This window comes from Cynocephalus volans, chromosome 14 (assembly GCF_027409185.1).
Source record: "Cynocephalus volans isolate mCynVol1 chromosome 14, mCynVol1.pri, whole genome shotgun sequence".
Taxonomy (NCBI): domain Eukaryota; kingdom Metazoa; phylum Chordata; class Mammalia; order Dermoptera; family Cynocephalidae; genus Cynocephalus; species Cynocephalus volans.
Genome location: NC_084473.1, coordinates 91,571,760 through 91,591,879, shown reverse-complemented (window position 1 = coordinate 91,591,879; position 20,120 = coordinate 91,571,760). Strand labels below are relative to the sequence as shown.

Below are 20,120 nucleotides of genomic sequence, written 5' to 3'. Positions count from 1 at the left end.
TGTCAAAACCCCATCCTTTAAAGCAAAGCACAATGCAACATCCTACACCCTCTTCTGGCAGGAATAGCATGGTTAAAGACCTCAGGCTCAGCCAGATTTCTCACTGCTAAGAGAAAAGCTACAAATGAGGATGGTAGTGTGGCTAAAACAAAACTTGTGGTGTTGGGTTGGAACTGGAAGTAATACAGACTCATGGTTTTAATGTACATACAGATACTGAAATAAACACATCTGTGTGTGAGTGCCAGGGTTAGAGTATACATGTATTTCCTAGCCCTGGGAGGACCAGGAAGCAGATATGCACAAGTAGTAATGAGCACATATGGTGTTCAGATCTCGGTTTCTAAATATCATTCTTCAATTCCCTGAGATAAGGAAAATACAAGATCAGCCTGGAACATCTTGTGGTACCATAAAGTAAGAAAGCATGCAAAAAAAGAAGAGCCTTGTCTAAAGGACACAGAAACCAACTTGAAGGAGTGCATCATGCTCAAATCTGTAGTGGATTATAAGCCAAAGAATATTTGTGATCCCATACTGATGTAAATAAATATCTGAATAAATATATACATGGGGGCTATGATCAAGGTGATGGCAGGTGCATTCCTTTCTGGAGGTTCCGGGGAAAAATCTGTTCCTTGCATTTTCCAGCTTCTAAAGGCTGCTAGCATTCCTTGGCTCATGACTCCCTTCATCCACCTTCAAAGCCAGTGACCCCACATCCCTCCAACCATTCGTCCATAGTCACACCTTCCTGACACTCTTCTGCCTCCCTTGTGCTTGCTGGGCTCACCTGTATAATCCAGGAGCATCTCCCTATTTTAAGGTCAGCTGATTAGCAACCTTAATTACATCTGCAACCTTAATTCCTTTTTGCTGTCTTATCTAACATATTCACAGGTTCTGGGGATTAAGAGGTGGACGTCTTTGGGGGATCATTATTTTGCCTGTTGTAAGTCCAGTCAGCCTGTCACCACAGCCTGTCCTTTTCCCCTGTACCAGGTGGTCTCAATTACTGCATTATGGTTTGTCAATCTATTTTTATTATTAATCTAAGCACTGTACACACTGGTTGCAGACTTTAGTTGATGGCAAGCTAGTATTAACAGATAGCTATTCCCAATGTAAGAATCATCCATGCCTACCCAAAGATACCAGAAAGAAATAAAACAAGCCACCTATGGTAGAAGGAGCCACTGAAATGGCTGGTCTGGAAATGTACTAGAAATTTTTATTTAGGAGTGAATTGGTCAACATTTTTAAAAAACAAAGGTAGAAAAGAATCAAGGAGGACTTGGAGATGAGGGAGAAGACAGACTGGATTGATGTAGGGACTCAAAAGCTCACCCTAAGCACAGTTTGGATTAGGAGACACTGGAAAAGGAAAGGGGAACACAGAAGGCAAGCAAGCCAGGAGGGCCTGGCAGGAGCACCAGCGCAGCCTTCAGGATACAGTATCTGGGAAACGTGTTTAGAACAGCATTTAAGGTGGGAGTGTAGGGGCTAGACTTAACAGATGGCTATCTGGGGCTCCACTTCCCAGAGGAAAGGGCTTTGAGTGGAAGGTCAATGCTTGGGCATTTCGTGGAGACAGAATGACAGCAAGGAAAAGAAGCAATAGCTTTGACTACACCTTCAAGATGAGGTGACGCAAGACTGAGAAGGAGTGGCATTTCTCTCTTTAACTCTCCTATCATTAGTTCAAAAGGAAAGATCGACTTTGAACCAATTTTGTGGAGACAGTAACTGAAGCCACCTCTGCCTAATTTCAACCCCAAAATGAAAAGGTATTTCCATTTTACAGTTAACAAAAGCTTTTGAGAACTTAACTTGTCCAAGGTGTCACACATATAAAATGGCTGAAGTAGGTTTTGTTTCTCCCCTCCCCAACTTATATTTCCACATGTATCTCTAAAGTATTAAAAAAACTAACTCTATCAACACACCTAAAAAATTAATGCCTAAATATTAAATATCCATAGTTCATATTATTCCAAATTTCATTTCCTTTACAGGTGTTTTTTTCAAATCAATATCCAAACAATGTCCACACATTTTTGTTAACCGGTATCTCCCTCATCTGTTTCACTCTACAGATTTTCCCTACCTTTTTTCCCCCACTCCTCACAATTTATTTGAATAAACCTGGTCATTGGTTCCCGGAATTGTCCCATATTCTGAATTTTGCTGCTGGTATCCCCATTAACTCTTGCTTTGAACCTGGATCCCACAAGACTTCAAAGTCCCCAAAACTTCTCACAAGGCTACCTGCCTTTCTAACAATGCTATGAGGATCTACTATCTGTCAGCCTCTACATAACACCTCATGAGGTATTTATCTTTTTTTGTAGATGTAACCAGCCCTCAGAGAACATGCCCACAGTGATACAGCCAAATGATGGAGCCAATATTACAAGTCCAGTCAGCCTGACTCTACAGCCCAGTCTTTCCCCTATACCAGGTCGTCCCAATCATTTGCATTATGGGTTGTCAACCTATTTTTATTATTAATCCAAGCATTGTATTCTGGTTGTAGACTTTAAGTGGATGGCAAGCTAGTATTAACAGACAGCTATTCCCAATAAAAGAATCATCCATGCTTATCCAAAAATACAGGAAAGATATAAAAGCAGCCACCTATGGGAGAAGAAGCCAATACAAAGGCTAGTCTTTATTGGAAAGAAGATTTTGAGTAAGTGCACATTTTGAGCAAGTTAGTGCAGGGGCTCAGTGGGCCAGCTGGTGGGGCACCAGCTTGTAATGGGCTCCACAGTTAGGGCATCGCTGGATATCACCTTTGTGCAGCCAGAACCAGAAGACTGTACAGTTATCCTCTTCACCTGAAAGGAGAAAAGGTGGTTGAAGGTCATCCAGCCTAGAAAGGGAGACTTTCAACATTAATCCCTTTTCCTGAGACACCTCTGAGACACAAATAAAACTATGGCCGACATCTTAAGAGATCAGTTCAAGCGCTCCTCCCCATTTTTCAAATGAAGAAACTGAAACCCTGAGTTTATCTGTGAGTAAAGTGACCTCATATCAGGGTCACTGTAAGTTCTAACAATTCCTCTGCCTACACGGAATCCCAAAGTAGGGTCCATTCTGGTATGTATCCCCGGTGCCTAAAATATGAATACTTCTGGCACGGAAGTAGTACAACAGTAAATTATTTCCTGGGTGAATACTCCTTTATGATGCACTTCCAGTGAGCCAGTCCTGTTTCCAGTAAGGATAACCTACGCAGATATGACAAGTCTTGAAAGAGCCAGCAAATCGTACATGTATCCTCTTTTCACACACTTACACAAGCACACGAAATATGTGAAGCAGTTTATACACATCCTGAATAGTAGGATATATTAAACAAACAGATAATATGTAGAAGTACGATACTTACAGATGCAGCCCACTATTCTCTTGTTGGTGATGGAGGGGACTAAATTAGGGTCTTCCCTGGTGCCTGAAGCTCCCTTTGGGGGTAGTATATTGTATGGGTCCTGAAAAAAACAAGAATTGAGCCATTATGTCAAATAACCCCTACCCTCCAGAAGCTCAGGCGAGTGTTCCTACAAGCCAGGTTTCCTGGATCAAATGCTCCCAGAGGAGACTAGTCTGATCCCATCCAAGATCATGAGCCCCACAGAAGACACAGAAGAGAGTTTCTCCTCACCAGTCCCTTCCGTGCAGCCATCAAAACTTCTCTCTCCAGTCCAGTCGCCTGTTCGTCATCAGTAGGAACACCACCTAAAGGAAGTTACGTGAATTATGATGTCGACTGGAATAATCAAGATAGAAAAAAACACGGAGATGATCAAGACAGAAAATGCCACATTTAAACTTCTGCTTAAGTTTTAGTGGGCTCACAAGCTCCTAAAGGCTACTCGGTCTCCTAAGGACTACCGAGTCACGATCCCCAAAAGAGGCAGCACTAAAGATAGCTTTTCTTCAACCACCGCGGGCAATTTTTCGACATTTTTCCAAAAGCAGGTCAATCAAGAGTTCATTCGGTCTGAGATAGGCGGGCGCTGAAAGGACGGCCTGGCCCTTTCCCATCCCGGTTGTATACCCTGCCCCCCAAGGTCACCCGGCACCTCTGTTTAGGATGCTTTCGCAGCAGGGTCAGTTCGATAGGTGGCAACAGCAGCGGCCCAGAATTACAGGGAGACGTCCGCGGAGCCTGAGGCACTCGGGGCCGTGAGGTGGTCACTGCGGCCCCACGGAGCTACAGGTCCGACCCCGCTTGGCTGCCCTAGCACCACCCCAGGAGGACAACGACACCCAGTCTCTGCCACGGGCCGAGTACCTCCGGACGCCATGGAGCGCACCGCGGCTGCCCCACTGGGACCGCTGGCCCTCAGGGCCTGCACGGCTAGCTCTCCAGCTCTGCAAAGTAACCTTGAAGCCATCACCCTGCAACAAGCAGCAGCACTTCCGCTAACAGGCTCCGAGATAGGCGGGACTTCCGGAGGCGGGCTTCTTTCTCCTCCCTCCCCACCTTCCGCTTCCTCCCCGCCCCTGAGCCCGCCCACTCACGTGACCGTGCCGGTGGGGTGCTGCTGCGCGTGCCCAGCTCTTCTCTTTATCCGCGCAGCCTCAGAGGCGAGGGAGTGTTAGCTGTCTCAATTGTGGTCCCTTTGGTCTTTGCTTCTTGGTAAAACTGGCATTTGGGCAACTCGTTTTACGTCCCTGGGACTCAGTGACCCAACTTCATTGGCGTTCCTGTGCATCTTGCCAGGGCTGGCCCTTGGCTCACTTGGGAGAGCATGGTCCTGTGCATCTTGCCTGACAGTTGTGTTCAGTAAACGTGGAGGCTGCTGATGGAAGTATTAAGTCCGCCTTTACCAAGAGACTTGCTGGACCCCAAGTGATTTAAACTGAGGAGTGGCCTCCTAAAGACCACCGTGTTCACTGTTAACGCTTGTTAATTGCGACGCTGGCTCGCCTGGCAGCGCGTGAGCCATGGCGGACTTGTTGCACTGGCCCATACTACCAGAAATTGGACAAGACTCACCTGCAGTAGCATCAATTTCCAGTTACAGTTGTGCTGTAGGAGATGGTGGGGTCTGGGCCTGAGCATAACCGACTAGGGAAAGGAGGGATGAGCCAGATGTGGGACCCCTCCCAGAACCAAGGCCGAGGTGATGTGGGGTGAGGAGGTGACCACTCCACGAAGCCATTAATTGCGAGGCCATTAACCCAGGAAGAGGTTAGGGGAGGCGAAGCAAGAAGGGGAATTGATAACGGAAAAGAGTCACCGAACATGCTGTGGCCAGAGTTCTCTGTTTGAAACAGAAAACATCTTCCATGATACCCCATTGCCCACAGGCTAAGGTGTGCAAGTTTCTTAGCAAGGTGGGCATTGGAGAGCCTTAGGACACACTGTCCTCTCCATCGGCTTGTAGTTCTTTGTTCACATTGTCGGTATGGGCCTGTCATAGACTAGCTGTGTGCAATATCTATGTTTCCATACCAGATAGAAAATCCCTTCAGAGTGAGAATTACACTCTATTCATCGTTGAATCCTCAGTGCCTTGCAGAGGTCTGGCATATATTAGTATCAAATAGTAATTTTTAGTAAATTTACTACATGGACAGAATATACAGAATCAGTGTGTAAGACTTCTCCTAGCCCAATGAGATCATTTTGAGACAAATTGGAGAGTATTGAAGTCCCAGGTGTTCCCACCTGTCTCATGCAGGTTATGTTTTCAAAACGACCTTCACGGGAGCACATCTGGTCTTCGTGGGTGCCCTCTCCACCAAGAAAAAAATAGTGTATTCTGAAGTCAAAAATGTATTGATCCTCTTTAAAGGTGGGTTTTGCTTTGAATGGCTTCCATTATTACTGCCTTCTCCCTCACCTCCACTGCAACCCCTCCAAATCAAATTGGAAAAAAGAATTTCTTAAATTTGAGGAATGTTCTCCAAGGATCTATAGTTGATTTGTACCTGTGGTTAGATGTGTAGTAAGAGAAAAAAGCATTGGTCTGGAAAATAGCTAGCTCCACCAGCTAGCTCAGCCAGTCAATTTTTCTCCTTTCGGCCACCATTTCCCCACCAGTAAAACCATGACTACAATAGGTTAGTATTTCCCAAAGGTATTCCATGGATTCTAATTCTCAAGATATGCTCTCAGGAAAAAGGACTTGGTCAAGACAGGGAAGTCCTGCATTTAATGACCACCCTCTTGGAAATAGTCTTAGTTTTTGTCGCTTATAACAGAATGGCTGAAACTGGGTAATTTATAAAGAAAAAAATATTTCTTACAGTTTTGGAGGCAAAGTCCAAGGTCCAGAAGTCACATCTGGTGAGGGACTTCTTGGTGCGGACTCTCTGCAGAGTCCCAAGGCAGCACAGGATATCCCATGGTGAGGCAAGGCTGAGCATGCTGAATGTGCTCACTTGCTCTCCGTTTAAAGCCGCCAGTGCCATTCCCATGATAGCCCGTATTTATCCATTAATGCATTAATCCATTCATGAGGGTGGAGCCCTCATGATCCAATCACTCCCAAAGGCCCCATCTTTCAGATACTATAGTGAGATTTTCCACCCTCTTAAAACTGTTACAATTAGGATCAAGCTTCAATATGAGTTTTGAGGGGACATTCAAACTATAGCAGAGATGCGCACTAGCATATTAAAGGCTCTGATTAGATCTGCAGGAAAGAACCTTGTTTAATTTACTGTGATTTAGGTCAGAGTTTTCCTGTCTTAGTTGACCACAAAACCCTTACCCATGGAACACTTACCAACCTGCCACTCAGCAGACCAGTGAGATTCAGTGTTATGATGTGTTACGATTCTCAGTGTCTCACTATAAGATGGTTTTTACCAGGCTATAAAATGGAAATTGAGTTTAGGCTTGTTTCTCACTCTCATAGTAGGCTTGCCTAATAATAGGAAATTTTTGCAGTCCCTTGTCCAGCTCAGGAAAACCTCAGTCTCACCCTGGGATTAGTGAGACTGTAATGTTAGCTCCAAGGTCAGGACCAGGCTTGAGGAATAGCCTGCCACTCTGGTTCCACTACTGTCCTTGCCAAAACAATAAACTTTTATTGAGTATTATTTTTTACTTTATAAGATAATTTTTAGTTGTCAAAATAAATATACTTTGTAATAAGTCAGACAACACAGATGTGTAAGGAAAAAGTTAAGTTTAGTGTTTATCCATTTTTTACTTTCCTGCAAAGAATCACCAGTCCAAAATGTCAGGGTTTCTCAATCTCAGTGCAGGTGACATTTTGGACTGATGATTCTTTGCAGAGTGAGGGTGGGGAGCTGTCCTGTGTGCATTGTAGGATTTAGCAGCTATGCCATAGCACTCCCCAGTCATGACAACTAAAATGTCTTCAGCCATGGCCTGAAGTTGAGCATTAGTGCTCTATGCTTATATGAACATATTCAAATAAATATATATGGCAGTTTCTTTTTTTTTTTTTTTTTTTTTTTTTTTTTTTTTTTTTAAAGATGACCGGTAAGGGGATCTTAACCCTTGACTTGGTGTTGTGAGCACCACGCTCAGCCAGTGAGCGAACCGGTATATGGCAGTTTCTTAATACTGTATATATGAATATGAACTATAAAAATATATAACTACTATACAAATTTTTAGTAAATTGCTTTTTATAACAAAATATTTTGTGGACATTCCTCCAGATCCTTCTATATAGATCTAACTTATTTTATGTAATTGCTACATAATATTTCCTACTATAAACGTACTATAATTTACCCAGCCATTCACACTTGATGAATATTTACATGGTTTCTAATTTTCTGCCCCTCAAATAATGCTGTGTACATCTGTGTACATATAGCCTTATATTCCACGGCTTTAGTTCTTGAGGAATAGGGTCAAAGGGTATGTGTATTAAACATTTTAATACATTCTGCCAGACTGTTTTCCCAAAAGTATGTAGTAATTCATGCTCCCACCAGTAGGACATGTGCATGTCCTGAAAAATATGGGCCTGAAAAATATGGGCCTTTTGAAGTTTGCCCACTAGATGAATGAAAAATTAGATGCTGTTAACTTGTTGGTGTTTATATTTTAAGTTCCCTGACCTCTAAGGCAGCGGAGTGTCTTTTCAGATGCTTATTGATCATTTGTATTTCCTGGGCTTTGAGCTGCCCAGCTCAGCCACTCAGGCAAACTATTTAACCTCTTTTTGCCTTACTTTCATTTTTTTTTTTTTTTTAAATGGGCATAGCATCTACCTCTCGGGGCCATTGTGAGGACTAAATGAGTTAACACTTGTAAAGCGCTCAGGACAATACCTAACACATTGTAAGCGCTCAGTAAACGTTAGCTTAAAAATTATCTATTCAATATATTTGTAGTTGCTTCACTTACCTAAAGGAACTCTGGAAGGATTCACAGGAAACTAATATAAGTTGTTGCCTCTGTGTCTGCACTGGGGCTGTGGGAGTGTGAAGGGAACTGGGCCCATAAGGGCAGGAGTTGGAGTGAGACTTTTCTCTACGTATCACTCATACTTTTTGAGTTTTTGTTTTAACTGTGTAAATGTATTACCTATTGCTGGGGCTCAGGATACACCACTCCAAAATATGACTACAGGAGACCAGAATATGCCACCCCAAAATATACTTCTTTGGCATATTTTGAACTGGTTATTCTGAGAAGCTGCAGACACAGGATTAGTTCTGAAAGCTGCCATTTTGTAAAGGAAATTTATACCCATAAAAGAAATCTATGTTAGTAAAAGTATCAGGAAGAGGGCGGCTTTGAGACAACTTTTGTTACCTGAGAGACTTTTTATCTGCGTAACAAGACAACCTTTATTCACCTGACATTTCTTCCCCTCACCCTCCCCTGACTTGTCCCTACCCCATCACCTCCACTCCCTCAAGTCTCAAGCCCCTATTCCTTTCTGTAGCTCAGGATGCTATACAAGCTTCAATCATCTGGCCCTTCATCGAGTTTCATATGCTGTGGGACTCCCACATGTATATATGCAATTAGGTATGGTTTTTCTCCTCTTAATCTGTCTCATATCAATTTAATTCATAGGCCAGCTAAAGAACCTAGAAGGGTGGAGGAAAGCCATTTTTCCTGCCCCTACACTATTTGGAAATAAAATAAACTTTTAAAAATTGGATATTTATATTCTTACTTTGGGGGGTCATTTATCTTATTGATTTGCGGGGACTCTTTGAATACTAGGAGAGTATATTGAGTCCTTTCCATGGGCCAAGGATGGTCACTTTTTGAGAGTAAGTAAAACGTGGTTTCTGCCTTGAATCTATTACAACAAAGAGGAAGGGGCCTGGGGTTGTTCTTGGTTGGAGCAGAGTGCACACAAGCTTGAAGTCATGGGGTCAAAGATATCTGTTGCCTAATAATGTGTGTGTTGGGCCAGTTTTAAATTATAATGGCAAGGGGGGAAAGCTGCTGCACATGGTCCTGCCCGAATAACCCAGACTCCAGAGACCCTCTGGAGGCCTGCAGAATGTGACAAAGCAGCTGAGCCTTGGGTAGGCTGCTGAGAGCTGGTACACCTCCAGCTGAAAAGCCAGGTCAGAATGAACTGATTGTTTTTTTATGCAGGTGCTGCAATTCCAAAATGGGTCATCTGGAACTGCTGTCATCATGGGGCCTGGCTGTAGCTGGGGCTCAGAGTGGTCAGAGGTTTCTTCTTTAAAGCATTTTTAAGAAACAAAAGGAAGCTAGTGAACCAGCAGGGCAGCACAGGGCACCTCACACAGGAGACAACATGAACTGCCACCTTTCCCCTCCCAAGACCCCTCTGTCACCCATTGACACTGCCCCCCCCATCCTGCAGAGCCCCATTTATTCTTCAGAGAGAAACTTGAGCTCCACCTGGAAAATCCTAGTATTCCTCTCTCTCCCCACTTTCCCCTTTTTCTTCCCCCCTCCTTCTCCCTCTGTCCCTCAAAGCCCCTCCCACTGGGCCGGCCCGAGGGGTCCCTTCTTCCTAAGCCAGTCGGGGCCCCCTCTAACCACATGGAAGAGTTAGTGAGGGCTGCTTATGAAGGTATAGATATGGTTGAGGGAGCTGCAGGGAGGGTGAGGACCAGGAACATTCTGACGACCCCGGGCATGGCAGAACTGACACCTGGGGAGGGTTGTGCCAAGGCTGAGAGGGCAGGGTGCAGGTGTGTGAGAAATGCTGCCACTTGTCTCCTGCCACCCTCTTAGCTCCTGCCAGTGAACCCAACTGGCAACCAGAGAGCGAGGGGGTCCCTTGATGCAGGCCATGGAGAATAGACCCTGGGCACAGAGAGTGGGGAGAAGGGCAGAGGGTGAATGTGGAGGACAAACGGAATGACCAGTGCGGCTGTCTGCCTGGGACAATTCCTGGGTCAGATGGCTCAACCACAGTGGCACTGGCTTTCTCAGCTTCTGCTCCCTTGCCCCATTGGTACCCAACATTAAATTTGTCCAACCATTTGTTCTCTTGGTTTTTGCTTCCAAAGGGTCTAGAATTGCTGGGGAAAATCACACACCACAATAGCCTTGTGATTGTCACCCTGGCTGACTCCTCGCTGTTGGGAGTGTGGCAAATCTTTCAACTCACTGCACTTAATGCCCAGTCCTGCCCATGTTGTAATTCACTAGGGAATAGAAACCATTGGAAAGGAACTCGCTCAGCCTCCCTTCCCTCCTGTTCCCCTTCCTTCATCCCTCCCTCTGGTCTTGGAGGAATGTGCATCCCTAGGCCTCTCCTCCCCAAAGCTACCCCTCTACCTGCCCAGCTCTTTGCCCCCCTCCTGCATTGGGCACCTTCCCTTAGCCTTCAAGGACACAAGTCACTCTTTGGTGCAATGCATCTCTTGGTCATCTCTCTTTCATCTTCTTCCAGTCACTTGCAGGCTGCTTGGAAGAGCATTTCCTTCCTATCTTTACATCTTCAGCAACCCTTACAGCTGGCCTCACCCAACCTACCTTCTGACGCCACCATGCCCTGAAGATTCTGTCGCTAAGGTCACCCTGGGTCTCCTATTTGCCAAACCTCACACTCCCTTTACAGTTCTCATCCTCTTAGCCACCTTCCAGCTGTCAACCACCTTCCAGCTGTTAACCACCTCTTCCCTGCCTTACTCAAAACTAAGCTTCCTTGACCATGACTTTTCAGCTTTGCCTGTGGCTCTTCTTCTTCTGCTAGGGGTTGGTCCCCAGCTGCTGTTGCTCCAGCAGGCTCCATGAGAGCCCTCTGTCCACTCCCAGCCCACTCTCCCCAGCTAAGCTGCCTCCCCCTACTCCACCTCATGGTTCTTATGGTTCTCATGACCTCAAAGTTGGGTTATCAAAAACTCATCTTCTTTTCCTCCATAAGTTTCCTCTACCTCTTTCTTCCCCACCCATTTCTTCCCTGCTTATAAACTTTCAATGACTCACCCTTTTCCGGAGAATCAAGGCCAAATGTCCTGGAAAGTCTTTCAATCCTGCCCCCCGCTGCTCTTGCCTTTGGCATTCCAACCACAACACCCTCTGCGTCTCCAAATGCCTCTGCTTGTACTGCTAAGAGACTTCAGGACCAGTCATGACACCTGCTTCCTAGAGTAGGGAGTTAGTCATTCCTTCATCTGTTTTCTCATAGCAGTTTGCACAAATCTATAGAGCCGGGTTTGGACCCAGTGTCCCCTTCTTTATTAACTCTGTGACCTTGGTAGCTTAACTTCTGCAACCTTGGTAGCTTAACTTCTTTGAACTTCTGTAAAATGGTGTTAGGAATGCCACCTCAGTCCAGAAATAACCCCACACATTTATAATCAATTGATTTTCAACAGGGGTGCCAAGACAATTCAATGGGGGAATGAATAATCTTTTCAACAAATGGCATTGGGACAACTGTAAATTCACATGCAAAAGAATGTGGACCTTTCCACATCACATATAAAAATTAACTCACAATAGATCAAAGACGTAAATCAAAGCTAAAAGTATAAGATTCTTAGAAGAAAGCATAGCTGTAAATCTTAGTGACATTGGATTAGACAATGGTTTCTTAGATATGATACCCAGTGCACAAGCGATAAAAGATAAAATAAATAAACTGACTTTTTCAGAACCAGAAACTTTGTGCTTCAAAGGACAGTATCAAGAAAGTGAAAAGAACCCATAAAATAGAAGAAAATATTTGCAAATCATATATTTGATAAAGGCACAGTATCCAGAATGTATTTCTAAAATTCTTACAACTCAATAAAAAAACAAATAACCCAATTAAAAAGTGGGCAAAGGATGTGAATAGACATTTTTCCAAAGAAGACATACAAATGGCCAATAAACACATGAAAATATGGTCAACATCATTAGTCATCAGAGAAATGCAAACCAAAATCACAGTGAGGTAACACTTTATGCCCACTAGGAGGGTTAAAATGAAAAAGACAGATAATGACAAATGTTAGCAAAGACATGGAAAAATCAAATCCTTATACACTGCTGATGGAAATGTAAAATGGTGTAGCTGCTTTGGAAAATAATTTGGCAGTTCTTCAAAAACCTAAACATACAATTACCACGTGACCCAGAAATTCCACTCCTAGGTATATACCCAACAGAATTAAAGTATGTGTCCACACAGAAACTTGTACATGAGCACTTATAACAGCGTTATTCATAATAGCCAAAAGGTAGGAACAACCCAAATGTTATTCCATCCATTCAACCCAATGGATGAACAGATAAACAAGACGTGGAGAAGCCAGACAATGAAATATTATTCAACCATAAAAAGGAATGAATACTGATGCACACTACAATATAGATGAGCATTAAAAACATTATACTAAAAGAAGCCAGTCATGAAAGACCACATATTATATGATTCCATTTATATGAAAGGTCCAGAATAGCCAAATTCATTGAAACAGAAAGTAGATTAGTGGTTGCCAGAGGCTGGGGGAAAGGGGGTATAGTGAGTGATTGCTAATGAGTATTGGGTTTCTCTTTTGAGAATGTCCTGAAATTAGATAGTAATAATGATTGCAAAACCTGTGCATATACTAAAAACCACTGAACTGTACACTTTAAAAGGGTGGCTTTTATGATATATGAATTATATCTCAATTTTTAAAAATCAAGCACCTAGCAAGCAAGCAGGCAGGCAAGGTCCACGTCACAGGGTTGTAGGAGAGGCAAGTTGTGGAAAATGGCTCTGCTGCCTCTGGGGCTGATGGGGGCTGTGTATCTACCATTCTCTCGTACTAGCGTGTGAGCTCCTCAAGGGCAGCACCACCCAGAATAGAGCCATCTCCTTATCCAAGTGCCTCGCATGGGGCCCAGGCATAGTAAGTATTCAATAAATCCCAACAGACTGTGGGAAAGACACCAAAAGCCAATGGGAAGACACCATAGATAAGCACATACTGACAGAGTCTGGACTTGTTGTCCCCCATGAAACTCATGTGGAAATCTGATCCCCACTGTGGCAGTGTTGGGAGCTATCTGAGTCATGGGGGTGGATCCTGCATGAATGGATTAATGTTCTCCCTTAGGGAGGGGTAGTGAGTGAGTTCTTATTAGTTCCCGTGAGAGCTCGTTGTTTCAAAGACCCTGGCACCTCCCCTCTCTCGCTTCCTCTCACCATGTGATCTGCTTGTACCCACTGAGTTCCCGCCACTTTCTGTCATGAGTAGAAGCAGCCTGAGGCCCACGCCAGATGCATCTGTTCCAGAATCATGAGCCAAATAAACCTCTGTTCTTTATAAATTACCCAGTCTCAGGTATTCTGTTATAGCAACACAAAACGGACTAATGCACATGTATATATTCGAGAAGTAATGAATCCGAAGGGCAATTGGGACAATTAATCTGAACTGGACATTTGTTTCAACAGTCCAACTCAGAGTGAGTAGAAAATTCAGTGAAGGAAGCTTTGAGAAGGTTCCACTCCCAAAATGATCAGGGAGTATGAGCTTAAATCATCTTCTACATACATGGTTTAAGAAGAAAAAAAAAAAGCAAAGTGACATTTAAGGACGACAGACCATGGTACATGCTCCCTATTCATCCTTCATCCTAGCATCTCAGTTCTGTCCTCAGAGGAGGCATTTTGCCCCCCAAAGGACTCCTGGGCCCATTAGTGGAGACTTGCACAGTGTCTCCTTCACTGGTTTTTGTTCTGATATTATAGTCAATCTGCAGTAATAACTTAATAACTTCCTGTTAGACCTCAACCCCTGAGTCCTGTGGGCTCTGAAAATTGGCATGGCTTCCAGCTGAGCTCCCCTAGGGTCCACTCTTCTTGTTAGTAGGGTCCATCCTCTGAGCTGACACAGAGGTCCCCCCTCCCGACTCCCCCTCATGTCAGTCTGTCAGTTCTTCCTCAGCAATAGTCCCAGAGTGGCCCCTGTCAGGGGCCTCACCATCCACTCCCACACACACTTCCGCAACCACCGCCTTTAGGATTACCTGTTCCCAACCCCTCCCATCTCTGAGTGGCCTCTGTTCCTTCCTTACTGAACCTGAGCCTGTGGAGTCCTCCTCAGGCTGGCTGACACATAGGAGTCCTGCATGTCCCCATTGACAAGTGATAGGACATCCCAGTCCTCAAGCATTCCATCTGCCATTACATTAATGCCTTTGCACATTCTGTTCCCTTTTCCTTGAATGCCTTTCCTCCTTTTGAAGATAACTTGAAAATTCTAACTCAAACTTCAAGATTTCGGACTAATGTTACCTTGTCTGAGGTCATCAGACACTCCCAGGCAGGGTTGTCATCCCCCTCCTGTGTGAATCTGGAGCACTCTGGGCACACCTCCATTGTGGGGTTGATTACACTGCAGGGTTATTATCTTTCTGCATGTGTTCTGAACCTGGGCAGCAATGCATGGTTGGTGCTAACTGTTTGTTGAATGACTGCCAAATGGATATAGTACATAGGACTATTGTTTGTTTGTCTTTTGATATGCCTGGTTGTTCAAATTTTTGTTTATTTTGTTACATAATGTCCTTGTATAAGATCCCACACCAGAAATTACTTTTGGAATTGAAAATAAAGAAAAAAGTTTTATTTCCTTCTACCATATAGACTCTATGTTATAGAGAAGCATGTAGTCCTTTGTGTCCCCTCACCCCACACACTACTTTTCTTGCTTCTAAGAAGCTTAGACCCAGATTTAATGTTCATTCACAATAAACACATTAGCCCTCCTGAACAAAATTTAGCTCCTCCTCCTCTTTGTAGTTTTGATTTTTTATGTCTTCTCCAATAACCTTTTTGAAATCAGGCAGCGGAATATGGAGGAAAAGGTATGTGCTCTAGAGTCAGAGAAACATGAATCCAAATGGCCCTGCACCTAGTGGCTGTGGAGCCTGGGCAACTTACTCAACCTCTCTGAACCTCCAATTTCCCTTTTGTTAGGGTCATTATAAGGATTAAATTACAAGGCTAGCTGGTTAGCTCACTTGGTTAGAGTGTGGGGCTGACAACACCAAGGTGAAGGGTTCAGATCTCCTTACCAGCCAGCTGTCAAAAAAAAAAAAAAAAAAAAACACTAGATGGTCAATAAATAATAATTACATGAAGTGGAGGCCATACATGAATAAAATAGTTGAACGTGTCCATCCAGGCTGGCCTTTGGAAGAATAAGCAGCTACTCACATGGGAAGACCTGGGAAGGAGCAAGGCCAACTTGCCTAAAGCCTCTCTTCCCTGAGTCAGTCCCATCACTAGGATCATTATTCAAAGGACTCTTGGGAAAATACCTTTTTAACTGAGTTAAGAGATCAACTCACCAGGAGTGGGCACAAGAGGCATGTGGTTCTGCAGGTCAGGACCTGAGGGAACAGAAATCTTAGGAGGAGAAGGAGGAGGAAGAGGAGGAGGAGACGGGCAGGTCCTCAGCTGGGCATGGCCAGGCCCCGCAAGGGCCCTCTACTGGGGTCACTGAGCTGTCTGAAGCATCCCCATTTGCCACACCTCCTTTCTGCTCCATCCATGGTCCTTTGGGAGGAATGTGGAGGACCTCAAGGAGACAGAGCCTGAACAGAGACAAAGAAGTGAGGGCAATGGATTCCTCAAGTGAGAGCAAAACCCTGGTAGATGTGGGGAGAGACAGGCCAGTAGCAATGAAAGCCCTTGGTTTGAACCCTGCTCTCCTAACCCAGTGTGTGGCCTTGGGCTGGGCAGGTGGCCTCCAAGCCTCAGTTTCTACCTCTGAAAACTGAGACTAGTGATAACATCCTCCAGCCTGCTGTGAAGATCAAATGAGGTAATGTTTCTGGAAGCAATTTGTATACTGAAAAAGAGTTAGTCTTGTGTACGTTACTGTTCTCAGTTTTGCCTGGGGCTGCTCTTGTCTCTTTATATTAACCTTTCAAATGGTTCCCATTAAAATGGACCTACCTATACTAGTATGTTTAAAACATTTTAAATGTCAGGAGTTCTCCAAAAAATAGTAATGAGTTCAGAGGGGATCCTTTCAAACTCTTCAATATTTCTTTTGACAGCTGGAAGTCAGATAAACTAATGGGCTCAAACTCCCAGAGGAATCCATCAAAAGAAATAAAGGTCAAGTACTAACCGTGGCTGGGATGACACTGTCAACAAAACACCAGGGCGGCTGCCTTCCCACCCATCATATCCTGGCTCTAGAAGAGGGGCTTGCTCGGGGGATGGACTTTGCCAGAGACTCAGCCGCACTCTGGCAAAGTTCAGTCTGCTCGGCTCTAGCACCCTCTTGCCAGGAGAATCATTAATTAGTTATTCATGATGCCTAATTAAAACTCATCTCCCCCGAAGTGTAAGGCGTGGGTTTTCATCGATGACGAGGCTGGCTGAGGATAATAATGTGTGTAAACGGCCTAACTCAGCTCCAGATTTAGGGCCAGGGCTCGACCAGTGTTGGCCGAGAGTGAATCTGCGGCCGATATCCCCAAGCACACACACACGCCCAGATCTGTGCTCAAAGCCTAACGTGGCGAACAATAATCGTGGAAGGGGACTACGAGCAGAGTGCTCTCAACACATAGCCCCCGGAGTATCTCAAGTTGGGAAAGAGCCACATGTTCTGAAGGCAGTGTGCCCACGGCCTGTTTGTTCCGAGTTCAAGTCTTGACGCCACCCCCTTCTATTCCATGTGCCCTTGGCAAGTGGCCCTTTCCCTCTGTGCCTCGGTGTCCTCATCTGCAGAATGAAGTCGTCCCCAGGTGAAGGCTTTAAGTGACTTACTGCGCACAAAGTTCCGACCAGAGCACCGGCTCAGTAACCAGAAGCTGCGCCTGCGCGTCCCCGTCCCCGGGCGGCCGGGCCTACGGGCCTCCAGGGCGCGCCGTGTCGTGCGCGAGCGTGGCTCGCACGTGCGCGCGCACGTGACGGCGGCGGTCCGCGAGGAGCCTCGGTCGCCCGCCGGAACTGGACGCCTGGTGTCCGGCCTGGTCCACACGGGGCCGCGGGAGGCCGGGCAGCAGCCCTGGAGCCCCCACAGCCTTGGAAGCTTGCTCCCGCTTCCTTTCCCCACTAGCTGGCCCCGTCCTCCGAGGCCTCGCCGGCGCCGCGGCCACCCTCCCTGGCCTCTCGACCCTGCCGTTCCTGCCCTCTGCTGAAGGCCACCAGGTGTGGGCCTCGGTCCACAACGCAGGTGGTAGGATCACCAGCCCCATTTCGCAGGTGCGGAACCCGAGGCTGAAGACCCGTGGTGGGCACACGGATGGCAAACGGCCCAGCTGGGCTGCCTGTGTGTCCCGAGGCCGGTGTGGGTCAGCTCCAGCACAGCGGCCGGCTCCTCTTCTGGGCTTTCGTGGCTTCCGTGGTCCAGGCGTGTGTCCGTTTCGCTCTGAGCCGGGCGCTTTGCGGGGCGCGGGCGTCACCCACACCGGGACAGGCGAGGCCCTGCTCTCCGTGTGCCGAGGGGTGGTTTGCTTTGCTGGGGTGGAACTTTCCTCAAACGAGTTTGAGAACTGGTTTATGTTTTGGTTGATTTGGCGCGTTTTGTTTTTTAATGGTCCCCAGAGCCCAAAGGGTAGGTTGTTTTTCTTTCCGGAAAGGCTTTCTGTTTCCAGTCCCCGCCCAGTTTGGTGGATGTGGAGTTTATGACACTAGAGACTGTTCCCCTTTTCTTCGTGGATAAAACTCATCTCGTCTCATCTTTCAGATTGCGAGCTGAGCCCTTGTTGACCAGAACCCTGGCTAGCATTCCTAGGCTATTAAATATTTGTTTTAAAGGACAGATAGAAACCGTGGTGTTAGGAAGAAGGCGTCTTAAAAAAGCAATATTCGCAAAAACAGGACAGTTGTGATATTCTGAATTAATATTGGCTCTTTTGATATCAAGGCTCAAAGCATTTCAGATTCCATAATTATTTGGTCTCATAGCTACACTTTAAGGCAGATTATTTCATTTTTCTTGTGGCCAGGAAAGTAAAAGAACAAAAAAGGGAAGTGACATGTGGAAATCTGGGAGACTGTGAGGGAGGTGGGGAGGGAAGCTGGACGTCAAAGGCCACGGGCTTGGGTTTGCAGGGGTTGGGGAGGCACTAACCCAGGCAGTGGGATGTGTTAGGCAGATGTAGCCACAGTCCCTGGGCTGGACTTTAGAGGAGTCATCCAGGGGATCAGTCTCCAAGACAGTTTCAGTCCTTAGCCTGGAGAGAATATGAGATTGAGAAGGAACAGGTCCTGGCTGGTGGAGTGTGAGGGCTTGGGAGAGAGAGGGAGAAAGGAAAAGTAGAGTTTAGGTGTTAAGTCTATCTCCCATTTGATTGTAGGGGGGCATTGACATCTTTACTTTTGTCCTCCCGTGTTCTGGTCAGGACATCTAGTATACAGCACTTGGATCATGTCAGACTAACTGGGATTATCATTTTTCATTGATTCTAGGATGCATTTTTGTTCACATTTGAACAGCTCTGAAGTTGGGCTGGGTCCCACAATTGATGTGTCCTTGTTCACTTGGCAGCTTTTTGTCTTTCTTAAAACCAATGGCATCTCAGCTCTGATGAAGTAGGGTAGTCACCTATGGCCTTGGTCCAGTAACTGCAGGCTACAGAGTTGGAGACTCAGGTAGAAAAGTTGACCTGTTGTCAGACTGTTCCCTTCTACTGTCATTCATTTCTTTCCCTTTGAAAATGCTTATGTTTTGGAGGAATATGAGGGAGGGGATTGGCAAAAGTCTGGAAACAACAGGTACACAAATGAAAAATGTGTTCCTTTGTGGGCTGGAGAGGAAGGAAACATCTCTGGTGGATGTGTCTCCTTTCCAGGTAAAATTGGCATGCCACATAACCGCTGGTAGATCAGTGCCTTTTGAGTGAAACATGCTTTGTGGCAGCCAGACTTAGCTACCCACTGAGCAGGCACCCCTGGCCCATAAGACTGGCATGACCAGCCAGTCTGAACACACCAGTTAGGCAAGTGAGGCCCAGGCTCTACCATCTGCAGGAGTCTTGGTAAGCCCGGGTCTGTCCCATGGCAGAAACCTCCTGTGGCTGTATGCTCCTCCATGGCAGAGACCGTATCTTTCTCACCGGTGTCCCGGTGCTCAGCATAGTGCCTGACATATGAGAGATGCTAAATCAGGGTTTGGTAAGCCGAACTGTGTTGAACGGGTTGGGCAAATGGTCTTCTTGTTTCCCAAGTCAAAGGCTTCATTTTGCAGGAATCATATTCTGGGTGAGGGTTTCATTTCTGGTCCTCCGTCCTCTGTGCCGTGGCTTGGTGAGCAACTGATTTTGTGAGCTGACCTTGAAACCTTATTTCTCCCCATGCCCATTCTTCTCATTTCTAATGCTTGTCTTGCAAGATAATCTTGTGGGACTTAGTTCACTTATAAATTGGAACCCACTTGTATGTCAGTCCATTTAGTGACTTTACACCCAGAGAGCCTCACTCTTAGTTAAGCTGCAGGGTATGAGAATCCCAGCTGGCACATCAAGTTATCTATGCAATGTGTGCTATTTAAACAGGTGAGCATGTCCCCCGTCTGGGGAAGGTTAGAAAACTGAGTAAGAATCTCCTGGAAACACAAGGCCAGAGTTCACCTTTTGCTTTGTCTCTGGAGAAAACATGGGCTTGATCCCGGGGCCCTCAGGATCTATTGGACATGACCCCTGTTCTCCCTCCCCAGCCCTGGGTAACCTTATGTGCTCCTTCAAGAATTAGATGCTTGGAGCATGCAAAACATCCTTTTTC

At 45.7% G+C, this 20,120-nt stretch overlaps 1 protein-coding gene across 1 annotated transcript; it reads right to left on the bottom strand.

Moving 5' to 3' along the window:
- Nucleotides 1–2,640: 2,640 nt before the first annotated feature.
- Nucleotides 2,641–4,460, bottom strand: LOC134363178 (cytochrome c oxidase subunit 5B, mitochondrial). Its single transcript, XM_063078750.1, has 4 exons — nucleotides 4,304–4,460; nucleotides 3,671–3,744; nucleotides 3,398–3,497; nucleotides 2,641–2,840 (listed from the first exon to the last, which is right to left on the bottom strand). The coding sequence occupies exons 1-4, from the start codon at nucleotides 4,404–4,406 to the stop codon at nucleotides 2,728–2,730; spliced, it is 390 nt and encodes a 129-aa protein (XP_062934820.1). The 5' UTR covers nucleotides 4,407–4,460; the 3' UTR covers nucleotides 2,641–2,727.
- Between the last annotated feature and the right edge of the window lie 15,660 nt (nucleotides 4,461–20,120).

What these genes read in the sequence shown, in the direction of transcription:
- LOC134363178 (XM_063078750.1), bottom strand. Translation starts at nt 4,406, where the DNA reads ATGGCTTCAAGGTTACTTTGCAGAGCTGGAGAGCTAGCCGTGCAGGCC. An exon ending in GCGCTCCATGGCGTCCGGAG is followed by an intron (nt 3,745 to 4,303) that starts GTACTCGGCCCG and finishes AACTTCCTTTAG; the next exon opens with GTGGTGTTCCTACTGATGAC. An exon ending in GAGAATAGTGGGCTGCATCT is followed by an intron (nt 2,841 to 3,397) that starts GTAAGTATCGTA and finishes TTCTCCTTTCAG; the next exon opens with GTGAAGAGGATAACTGTACA.